Raw genomic sequence first — 12342 nt, 5'->3', positions numbered from 1 at the left:
AATCCTGAAGCTTCAACTGTTGCCTTTGTGGAAAAGGCTCTCTAATGAGTGTATTGACTATTTTCACAATCGATCAATAAACGGCTCACTGGCACCGCCGCTTCCGCCTCTGCTGCTTCCCTCGCTACCTTCTTGCTATTGTTCTGGTGGCAGAGGAATGACTGAGCGAGTGAGAGCATGTAGGAAACGCTCCTAGGGATGAGAGTGTAATAACCTCTGTCTGAAGGTGATTGGAGAGAGAGTGTGTGTAAAACGGTCCACTGGGGACATCCGCAGGCCAACAACGGATCTGCAGAATCACTCAATTTTCCTTGGCAAGGGGTTAGCAAGCATTAGCTGAAACTGTATTGTCATGTCAGTCACAGTTGTAAAAACAAGAGTGGGTGAAATATTATACTTAATAATAACTTTATTTGTATAGCACCTTTCATACATAAAATGCAGCCCAAAGTGCTTCACAATAACATAACAAATAGTAGATTGCCAGATTAAAACCAAAAAGGCAAACAGAGCCATACAGTATAGTTTAAAGGACAATAACTCTCTTTCTTTTTCAACTGGGGGCATTCAAACAAACTCAAACTTTATTGTTATTTACTATAGTCCTACTAGACCCCAGGAAATTACATCTGGCGACAGAAAATCACGGGATCTACTGAATATGAAGGGGGATGCCATACTGTGTGTCGTAGGCTCAATATGTCAGTTTGTCACCTCCCCCTGTTATAGACGGCTAGACTCCTGCGGAGCTACACCATAACACACCTAATCAAACATATTCGCCAAGGCAGGTCTCGTGTTGAATTTCCACTGGTGCATCCTCTTACATTTCTACGGTTGGCTGGCCCAGACGAAATGCAGACGAACAGTAGTGTGAAGTTGTAACGATATTAATTACAGATGTTCACAACACACTCGTGTAGGACTATTGTTTCCGTAATCGGACTATTTATTTATTATCTTTTATCTACCCAGGGAAGTAGCTGACCTGGTGCTCATTTTCAGCAACACCCTGCACACACAAAATCTGGGCCCTGAAGAGTCTTATACTACTTTTGGTCATTACTTTTGGAGTGGGTGGGGTGTTCCGTGCCTTGCTCAAGGGAATAGGGGGGCATTCACCTCTAACCGTTAGGCCGTCGTCGGTCTTGGAAACTATAAATGCACCGTTTCATTAAAGGGGAAAACAGTTAGGGGGAGCAAGTATAGACTCTGGGAGACCCTGGTCAATGATGTAAATGGGGATTAAGTGGTTAATATGTTTAAGTCACCTGATTTGTATCACATGATTAAACCTCCACATCATTAACCAGGGTCTCCCAGGGGTCTATACTTGGTCCCCTACTATTTTCCCCTTTAAATGGTGCATTTATATAGCGTCTTTCTTGGCGCTTTACAATGATTGTGGATTACATTCACACACACACATTCACACACCGATGGCGGAGGAAACCATGCAAAGCACCAACCTGCTCATTGGGAGCAATTAGGCGTTCAGCATCTTGCTCAAGGACACTTCGACACAAACTCTGGGTGAGCTCGGGATCAAACTGGGAAGTTTGCTGAGCAACTACACTAAATCTCATCACCGAACATTGGCAACGTAAAAGCCCACAGTGCAGTGTGTAGTTAGACGTTGTGCGCTTAAGTAGATCTATTAGGACATGCTCAGAACGGGGGCGTTTCATGTGGTTAAGTATGTGGGAATTGTCCTCACCACGGTGGCCGACGATCTATAAAACCAGAAGAAACACTCATGGAACAGAGCAGACATTGTTATGTTTGCAAGTAGGCTAATATGTTAAACGTTCATATCGTATCTGTCGGATGGAAACATCATTATGTCCAAAATGGTTTGGACATTTCAGGATTCAAATTCAAAAGTAGCAGATCTACAAGCTCAAAACGTGTTTCGAGATTGTAGATCTGCTTCTTTCTATGCTTTTGTGTGACGCTGTACTGTGATCAAGTAGTAGGCGTTAATGAACGAAAAAACACAAAGTTAGAATACCGGTATGGAGATATGAGGGTTCTGCCGACAGCAACTATATACATTTAGGTGCTGATCCCATCCATTAAGGGGGCATACCCCCCCCCCCCCCCCCCCCCCCCCCCCACACACACACACACACGCACACACCCCTCCACACACACCCCTCCCATCCCATCCCTCTCAGCACTTCTGTCACCTGCTAGCCCTCTGATGAACCTGCAAGCTAATGAAGTGCCCAAAGAGCTGAGCTTAGCACACACACACAGACACACACACACACACACACACACACACACACACCGTCGCTGTCAGGTGGAAACCTTCTATGTAAAAAAAAAAAAAAAACATGTATTTTGTTTCACTGGTTTAAGTCATATTTATCAAAACCCACAGACACTTTTACCACTTTTCACTTTGTGAAAGTAGCCAATCTACAATTTTCGCTACTTTCACCGTGATACGGGCGAAGTAGTGCATCGGTTCAATGAAACAATATGAAGTGTGTAAATGGCGGAGATACGTGGTTTCTGGACGACAGTGAGGACACTGCATTGATAGGCAGGAGCCAGGGACCAGGCTGACACCGCTGGTTCCTACCACTCCTTTAAACACCCATCAATTCAGACAGCCTGTGCTGAGCACGACTTGAATAATCTGTTTTTTTTGTCTGTCTGTCTGTCTCTCTCTATGGAAAGGAGCTTTTACTGGCATAAGAAAATGTAAACGTTACATTGCCAAAGCAAATGTGAAATGGTCAAAACTCAACTCTTTGTCTGTTCCCCTCTCTCTCTCTCTCTCTCTCTCTCTCTCTCTCTCTCTCTCTCTCTCTCTCTCTCTCTCTCAGAATGTACCCCATCAGAGAGGTTCCTCTGGACACAGAGCCGTTGACGGACTGGTTGTATCAGAGGTTCGTGGATAAAGAAGACCTGCTGGCTCACTTCTACGACACAGGTCTGTCTGTCTGTGTGTCTGTCTGTATGTCTGTATGTCTCTGTGTCTGTGTGTCATCCACTGCCCCGCACGGGACATCCGGTCATTTGTAAAAAACGATATTGTGATATGAAATGGTGTTTTCATTTATGATAGTAACTGATAGTTAAAGCAGCACTATGTAACATTATTTTAAGTAATAAAATGGAATTTTGTCCGATCTGTATGGTAGGTAGAGTATGTCAATACAATATAATTAGTGGTGGTCTTATTTTGTCTCCCTGATGTTCTATTCGCAGTGGTTCCCAAACTGTGGTGCGTGCACCCCTTGTGGTGCGCGAGCGCCTTCTAGGGGTTGCGCGACATGAAAAGTCTAATGGTGGTGCTATGGTTTTATTTTAAATATATTAACATATTATGCCAATATATGGCAAGTAATGCAGAATATAGCCTATGCTGCATATATTATGCCATATTCAGGTTCATATATGTGGATAAAAAGGAAATATAGGTCTCTATATAGCTTATGCAATTTATATTTCCATGTGGGGGGGGGGTGCATCAGCTAGGTCGGGAGGGGGTGCATGCCCAAAAAGGTTTGGGAGCCGCTGTTCTATTGAGACATGAATTGAACACCAAAGGCAAAGTGGCATTGCTTCTAAACTTCCAGGCCTGGCTGCAGCTATCAGTTATCTTCTTAGCGATTCATCTAAAAGGAATCAACAACACAATCGCCTAATTCAGGTAGTTTGATTAACCATTTCTCATTCTGTCTCTCTCTGTCTCTCTATCACCAGGAGCGTTCCCTCCGGCGAAAGGCCAGAAGGAGATAGCGTCGTGGCCGATGGAGCTGGACGTGGCGGGGCTGTGCGTCGTCCAGGTGCTGGCGCTCGCGTCGGGTTACCTGTGGTACAGCGTGTTCCGCTACCTGTACGGCTGCGTGTTCTGAGCAGGGGGCGGAGCCGGCGGCCATCGGCTTTTAAAAAGAAATAAAAGAAGAAGCAAAAACAAAAGAAAACAACGAGGCGAGGAGGGGAGGAAGGAAGGAAGGAAGAATGGATGGAAGGAAGGAAGGAAGGATGGATGGGGACGACAAGTCTTCGGTGGAACCGTCGGCGAAAAGCCTCAGGATCCGTTTTTTGGGGTGCGGCGAAACGCCGGCCCCCCTTCGCCCCCCACCCCCCCCACCCCCCCACACATAAACACACACATACATACACACACACACACACACACACCTCCACACCCCCTAAACTCACCCCCCACGATGGATGAATGTACATTTGAGAATAGCAGAAGAGACAGAAAAACTAAAGGCGAAGGGAAACGTTACGGGTTAGACGAGTGTGACTGTGCACAGACAATACTACAGACCCACGTGATGCACACCAACTTGTTCTCGCACACACACACGCACGTGCGCACACACACACACACACACGCCTACGTGACACACTCGCTCCGAACCCTAGCAGATAAAGCGCATGGTTTCTGGCGACCCCTCCCCCTTCCCATCACCACCCCACACACGTCGATGTTGTTTACATGTTCCTCATCATGCGTTGGCCAGGCCACGCCCACTTCGCTCATAACATTTTACTTTATAACAATCTTAACGATCATGAACGAGGCTCAGGACCACCCCTCCTGCCCCCTCCCCTCAAAAAACTAAACAAAACAAAAAACAACCCAGAATCTCCCTCCCCCCATGGCTTTCGCCGTAGTCGTTTTAAAGTGTGTGTGTGTGTGTGTGTGTGTGTGTGTGTGTGTGTGTGTGTGTGTGTGTGTGTGTGTGTGTGTGTGTGTGTGTGTGTGTGTGTGTGTGTGTGTGTGTGTGTGTGTGTGTGTGTGTGTGTGTGTGTGTGTGTGTGTGTGTGTGTGTGTGCAACTCTGAGAGAGTGTATATGGAACCAAATGGACCCGTTGTTACAGGTGCATTTGGTTCCATTTGTACACTCTCAGAGTTAAATAAACTGGATTTTCCAGTGTAGATTGGGGTCCCAGAGATTTAAAAGAAAAGAAAAATGTAATAAAGAAAATCTCTTTCCCCCCGGGCTTTTGCCATAGTCGTTTTACAGTGTGTGTGTGTGTGTGTGTGTGTGTGCACGTGGTTATGTGTGTACATGCGTGTGTGCGCGCAAAAAAACAAAAAAAAAGCGTAATGTCTGCCCGTTGAATCCTTCCTGGTGAGAACTGAACTACGCCCTCTGGTGGAACTCTGGTGACTTTGCGGCTGAAACAGCCGGACCACCACACCCTTCCAGACGGAGGAAGAGGAGGGGTACCCCAACCCCCTCCTCATTGCACTAGGGATCCATACTGCCCTTCCTGCCCTCCCACTCTGTCCCTGTCTCCACCCCACCCAGGAAATATTCCTGGAACGGTAGCTGTTGATGTTTTTTAACTTTTTATTGTTTTTGTTATTATTGTTATAATTATTATTATTATTATTTTCCAGCCCCTTAACCCTCTTATGTCTGATGTTTGTTTTATTTTGGGAGGGAGGGGGGGGGGGGGGGGGGGGGGGGGGGGGGGGGGTGGGGGGGGGGGGGGGGGGTTGTGTTGTCGATGTGTTGTCTTCATTGTCTTTCTGTCTGCAAGACAGTATTCTGATCTGACTGAGAGAGAGAGAGAGAGAGAATCAATGTTTACACTGGAGGCCCATTTAGGGCCTGAAGGGATGATGACTTATTAGGGCTGGGCGATATGTCAATATCCATGTCACGATATGAGACTATACCATATAGCATAAGTGTTGTATTTTCCTTGATTGATTGAATACTTCATTTAATTTAATTAGCACGTATGAAAACAGCACGGCAGTGCAGTTTGGAGAACAATGCTAAAAGGAAAACCCAAAAATCTCAGGAGAGATGCACTCCTTTCATAATCAAGGTTTAATCACTTATGAGCCGTACTTTATACTTAAAAAAACATTTGCCAACTCACAATACGGATGCGTTGGGACATTTGATTTGACATTTGTTTGTGTCATATGGCCCCACCCTATGACGTATGGCCCCCGCCCTATGATGTATTGCCCCACCCTATGCCGTATGGCCCCGCCCTATGACGAATGGCCCCGCCCTATGATGTATGGCACCAGGCTCGAGTGACGCCCTGATTTATACGCTCTGTGGCGCGTCGACAGGAAAGGATCTCCAAGCTAACGGCACTTGATTGAATAGTACTTTATTAGTCTGAAATGTAAACGGCACGGAAGTACAGTAAACGCTTGGATTACAGGATAACGAAACAAAAAAAGACTTTGCGTTGCTGTAGCTTGCCAGATGCATTCTCTTTGGCAAGAGACTACGAGTAGAGCTTGATTTTCTTTTTTTTTTGTCTGGGACTGGGTGGAGGGGTTGGGTTTTTCTGAAAGATTTCACCATGGTGAGGAAGAAGAAGAAGAGGCGAGACTGGGGGAACGTGACCCGAAAGCGCTGATGAAGGCACCACTGATGGCACACGGGACAGAAGTTTGGTCAAGCACCCTCTCTTCAACCGCCTCCCCCCCCCCTGGAAATACTGTAAACCCATGGAGAGGTGCCCCAGGGTGCAGCCATAGCTGAGGTGTACCATTAAGCGCAGATTGACACCTCAGCATTGATTGCATACACCTGGCCTACAGGGCACCGTTCCATGGATTCGTCTTTAAGTGACACCCCCCCCCCCCCCCCCCCCCAAAAAAAAGACTGCTGCTCAGATTGAAGACAACTCCTTCTGCAGCACACCCCCTCTGCATGTGTATGCGCGTACGCACACACACGCACACACACGCACGCACGCCACACAGACACATGTACACATACACAAACAGATGCAAACACACACACCTGTGCGTCTTACAGCTCTCGCTTCAGCCAGATTGAACTGAAGGGTGCAGACGCTGATCGATGGACCTCATCGCAACCACATGTTTTTGCAAATAATTAAGCCATAAGTTTATTGTCATTAGGGTGAGACAATGACATAATAAGAAAACATTTTTTATAGAACACCACCCTGATGTTCAGCATTCAAAAAGAAAAGAAAAGAAAAGAAATCAAGATTTTGGTTTCCGAAAGCGTAGGCGTCATTACTGTAAATTCACAGCATAACCTGCCTAAAGTGAGTGTGTGTGGTTGTGCCCCCCCCTCCCCCTTTTAAATATATATAATATACGTATATAATTAACGCCATGTTGCTCTGTGGTGTCAGAGTTTTTGGCGGCGAAAAAAAAACACTTGTTAAGTGGTCCTGTTTTATTTCATTTTTAAATTACTTGAACTTGGTCCTCCCGTTGTCACGATATTATGTTTAACCTTGTACATAAAAAGCTGAGGAAGAATTAATTGTTCTGAATGAATGCAAAAACGTGCTCTCTCTCTCTCTCCGTTCCGTAACATTTCTGATTAGGGTTTTTTTTTCTTTTTTTTTTTTTCTTTTTTAAAATATCCTGAATGTTTTTTAAATGAGCGGTTTAAAAAAAAGAAAAGAAAGTGAGGATTTCTCTCATCACTCAGTGTTACTTTCGGTTCTTATTTCTTCAATTTTTGTTTTGAAACCCCCTGACCTTGACCCCTGACCTTGGATGTTAATAATGTGTGCTTAAAGATGACACTTGAGCTTTGGGGCCCAAAAGGAAGGCCCCCCTCCTCCTGGCTCCGGCGCTGCCCGATCGCTCAGTCGAGGCCCGGTTTCAAAACCTGACCCCCTTGTGGGAAAAACAATCTGCTGAGGACATTGATTTTAGGTGAACTGCTAGTGAAAAACAGTTTCTTATAAGGTCTCTCCGCTCTGATCCTGTTGGTCCTTGTAGAGCAGTGGTTCTCAATCTTTTCAGGCTGTGACCCCCCCCCCACCCCACCCTGACAAGCACTTGGAATTGTTGAGGCATTACATTCCGTTTGACTCGGTTCCACTGATAAATATTGTGATAAAAGTCGATCTACAACCTCACACAACGCAAGGCGTTGTGAATGTGAGCTTGTGGATCTGCTATTTTCAAACTTTTTGCCTCTTTCGTATCTCATTTGACAATTTGGCCAATGTTTGACCTGTTTTTTATAGTATAGACTGTGGATTACTTTTAAACTTTGTAAAGGACTTTGTAAAGGACTTTGTAAAGGACTTTGTAAAGTCCTTACATTGTCACTTCACTGTCATCTGGGGACCCCCCCCCCCAAAAAAAAATGTTTTAAATAAATAAAAAATAAAAATCTTGTGTGAACCCGACCCACAGATTGAGAACCACTGTTGTAGATGGCTTTAGCGTCACCGGCCCCCGGGCTTATTGCGTTTTTTTTTTGGGTTGACGATAATCATTAATTAACGGTTTAAAAAAAAATAATCGAGGAGTCACACTGAAACTGGGCCCGTTGAAGGGGGGAATTCTCGGACGGGGTCCCGGCGCTGACACGCCTAACCTCTCTTTCATGTGCTGGAGTTGAATTGTGTAGTAATGAGGTAAAGCCTGTAGGCCCTAATGTATACTTTATGGTGCGACATAGTGGGTCACAATAGCCTGGAATCCATACGAGGCACTCGTTCAGCGTTTTCCATTTGAGCCTGATTTCCGAACACCACCTGTTTACGTAGGCACGTGATTGCTGATTGGACACTGCTCAAAGAAATAACACGCGACTTGGAAGTTTACATTGGAATGCTCCGAGGCTCTGGTCCCGCCCCCCGTCCCACAGACCAATCACCGCCCTCGGGTCCGCGGTGTCCCTAACCTCCGCCCCTTTCACAGAGGAAGACTGCCAGACAGAGAAGCCAAGTGAAAAAATAAAAAATAAAGTCTCAGTCTGGATTTCAGGCTAGGGTCACAAGACCTGTTATTCAGCTGATGTGATGTTAGCGTGCAGGTCAGCCATTTTTGCTCTTCGTCATATCGTCTCTTGTCGGGTGGAAACCTCTTACTTCCAAAACTGCTACTTTTCAGGATTCAAATTCAAAAGTAGCAGATCTACAAACGTGTCGCTTCGCGCCGTGTTTGGAGCTTGTCGTGGATCATCTGCTGCTTTAGTGTGACGCTGCAGTATGATCAAGTAGGGCGTTAAATTGCCTGACAGCGACTATGTGATGAAGCACAGGGCGTGTAAAGTAGCACTATGCACAGAGGATGCGTTTTCACAGTGATCCGTCTGCCCTCTGTAGACATGTGAAAGCCGTGTATGGAATGAGTCCAGTAAAGGTCGATAAAGAAGCAGTTTGTGTGTGTGTGGGGGGGGGGGGGGGGGGGCTGTCGGGTGTCGCGGGCCCCTCGAGCTAGGTCGCCCTTCAACGTGAGAGTGACCAGTAATGAAGCATCATCTCTTTTTGACCCCTGTCTCCCCAAAGAAGGCATGGGGTAAGGGGGGAAAAAATCTAGTTTGTTTTCCTAGATCATGGTTTTAGGAAATGAAACACCACATAGGAGTTTAAACGAATTATACTAGAACTGTCTTGTCTTTTTTTTCTTTTCTTTTTTTTTCTCCATTTTGTACTTCTCCTTTAATTCCTAGCGACACAGCCATTTTACAACACAAAAAGAACTTGTGCTGGAATAAAACGTAAAGATCCTGATGTTGTATGTTTGCTTTTCTTTCTTTACATTGGAGTTACTGAGGCAGACCCTACAGGTGGGCGTTAACACGGTGTTAAGCGGTCAGATGGGTGGGCCTTGTGCGTTTTCACAGCATCTTTATTTTAAAGATCACTCAATCGATTGTGTTCCGATCAATGGAAGGGGATAAAGGGACACTTCAACGTTAATGACGTTTAGAAGATTTTGAACACTTTCCTGGGGGTCTTTATGTGTGTAATATGCTGTTTTAGATATTTTAGATTTTAGCAGTGTGCTCTGTGTCTCTAATGTCATGGACACTGGGCTCACTTACTTCCTGGACTACAATTCCCATAATGTGTTGGTGCACTGCTCCTCCTTGTGGATAGGGGTAGACTATCTTACAGCCTGGGCACACCTGAACTTCCATTCGCGGCCAAAAGAAGGCAGAAGCTGTCTGCCGGGATCTCTTCCGGGTTTTTAGACAGCTGGTGGATGGAAATTAAGCTCCACCCATGCGGCAGAATGCACTGGAGTCAATGAGAGCTCAGTGACCAGCTCATGAACAAACACTATTTCTGAATGACTGAGACCTTTTGTAAAGTAATCGCTTCTGGAAAATAACTGAAAACATAAACACATTATTGTCTGCTGTGTTGCTTTTCGATGTGTACACTGTGCAATTCTATAGACATGGTATCTAAAGAGCACAAAGCACCTTTCTGAACATACCAAGTATCGCGAGACTTCCCACCGTTTCCTGTCTGTCAGTCAAATCTCGCGATACCTCCGAGCCAGAAACAATACCTGCTGCTGTTTAGATCCTCATATAATAATAATAATAAAATTATATACTGTGCACTCTTTGTGCACATCAAAAAGCAAGTGATTAGAAAACAACCTGTGATATGTGAACTCTTGAGAGTGCTGTAAAATGAAACCAAATGGACCCATAAGATCTATAAGGGTCCATTTGGTTACCAACTCTATCATTAAAGCTGGGGACTACCTGGAACCCCCTCAAGGACCACTGGTGGTCCCTGGACCACTGGTTGAAAACCACTATAATAATTGCCTATAATAGGCAATCTGAGAATCCATCGGCAAATAAAGGAGAAACAGCGCCCTCTTTTGCTTTAGTTCGTCACATGTATGGTAGGAACATGTGCAAAGTGCCCAATTTTAATGGGAATCAATAGCCATTTTAAATCGGTAACAACCTTTTAGGGCACATATAAGTACTCTAGTATACGCCATTTAAAAAGACATATCATAAATGCATTTTTTTAAATAAATGTATTACTTAAATAAATAAATAACATTATTTACTTATTCTGAAGCCCTTATATTCGCCAGCTCACAACCAAGGACTATTTAAAGTCCTTGCTCACAACCCGGAAGTAAACCGGAAGTGTTACATTCGCTGGCTCTACAGAACTCTTGGTGGGTCTCCATCGCCTGTGCACTCCCACCGCTGGCCCTCCGCCATGCCCTCCTGCCGTGCCTCCTTCTGCTGAAAGCTTCCTTGATGTAGTCCAGGAAGTAAGTGAGCCCAGTGTCCATGACAACAGAGACACTGGGCTCACTGCTAAAATCTAAAATATATAAAACCACATATTACACACATAAAGACCCCCAGGAAAGTCTAAATCTTCTACGTCATTAACATATCTTTTTTACAGTTATAAGAACTATTCGCCCCTGTCCGGAGATAAGAGGTTTCTGCCCGACAACGGCGATGTGCAGATGTGTACGTGAACATGTGGCCATGAGGCGAGGTTTAGAGGTAGAAGCAGGTGCAGACAGACGGTGTCGTTAAGGTTGCACTTCACTAGACGGGTTAAGTGTTTATTTAACTGTGGTGTCTTTCACTGGGAGCTCAGAGCTCATGGTTCAAGTTACACAGACAGCTCCTGTTTCCCTGAGCCTTAAACACTTCAACCTTATAGAAACCCTGTGGTCTATACTTAGTCTGCTCCTTTTTTAGCCCCTCCAACGTCTGGCTTTCGGAATAACGTCTTATTGGCAACCAAGTCTATGGACTTATAATTACGTAAAGAAAAAACAGTACCCCGCGTGACGTCATGTGGAAGCCAAGTCTATGGACTTTGTTTAGACTAGAGTACGATGTTTGTTTAAAGATGTGAGGCGTCCCTCAGCAATCAGAAAGTTAGCTGTGATTTAAAATAAATAACAGTGGTGCAGTTGTCTGGGAGTTTGTTCCATAATGTTGTGCATAAAAAACGAAATGCTGCTTCCCCACGTTTAGTTTTGGCTTTACTACCCGTGAAGATTGCACAGTCATGGAGGCTGTGTGTATTGTTGTAATATTATTAAGCTTAATTAACTTTCAGCTTTGAATCGTTTTCAAAAGCCTGAAATGCAGGATAATGTTGTCCTTGCTTCATGTTCTTTCCCGAATGCTAGTCGGATTGAAGATCAAGTTAAACCACTGACACTTCAATCACATGTTTGATCATCATTCACAAATATGCCCCAGAATGTATTTAGAACTGTCTAGACCAGATCATAAAACTGCGAAAGGAGTTGACCCCAGTCACTGAACCAAGGAGACAAAGGTGGACAATTTATCATCAATTTGTTTATTTCCATACGTGTTTCTATAGAGGACCACTTTGGAAATTAATGTTTCAGCTATGCGTTTAAAGTGCTTAGCTCTGGGATTTTATGTCACGATAGTTTGACTTTGAGCTTTTGAAATTCCTAATAAAATTCAAATAAGAATCTCTACACTCGAGAAGCACTGCTGCTCCTGGTCCACTCTCTCTACAACTCTGAACATTGTATTACTATAGCCTACTTAAGGACATCATAATTTTTATTTTGGGAATGCCATTGTTTTTTAACCATGTTAATTAATTGTTATCCT

At 44.6% G+C, this 12342-nt stretch overlaps 1 protein-coding gene across 2 annotated transcripts in view; it reads left to right on the top strand.

Moving 5' to 3' along the window:
* lpgat1 (lysophosphatidylglycerol acyltransferase 1) overlaps nucleotides 1–5397 on the top strand; it is a 78458-nt gene extending 73061 nt beyond the window's left edge. For both annotated transcript variants that reach the window (XM_079526049.1, XM_079526048.1), the window contains exons 7-8: nucleotides 2838–2944; nucleotides 3721–5397. In XM_079526049.1, coding sequence (XP_079382175.1) covers nucleotides 2838–2944; nucleotides 3721–3872 — 259 coding nt within the window. In that variant the 3' untranslated portion in view covers nucleotides 3873–5397. The remainder of the gene's footprint in view (nucleotides 1–2837; nucleotides 2945–3720) is intronic.
* The last annotated feature ends 6945 nt before the right edge of the window (nucleotides 5398–12342 follow it).

The sequence above is a fragment of the Electrona antarctica genome (assembly GCF_951216825.1).
Source record: "Electrona antarctica genome assembly, chromosome: 17".
NCBI lineage: Eukaryota > Metazoa > Chordata > Actinopteri > Myctophiformes > Myctophidae > Electrona > Electrona antarctica.
This window is presented reverse-complemented; position numbering and strand designations above follow the sequence as displayed.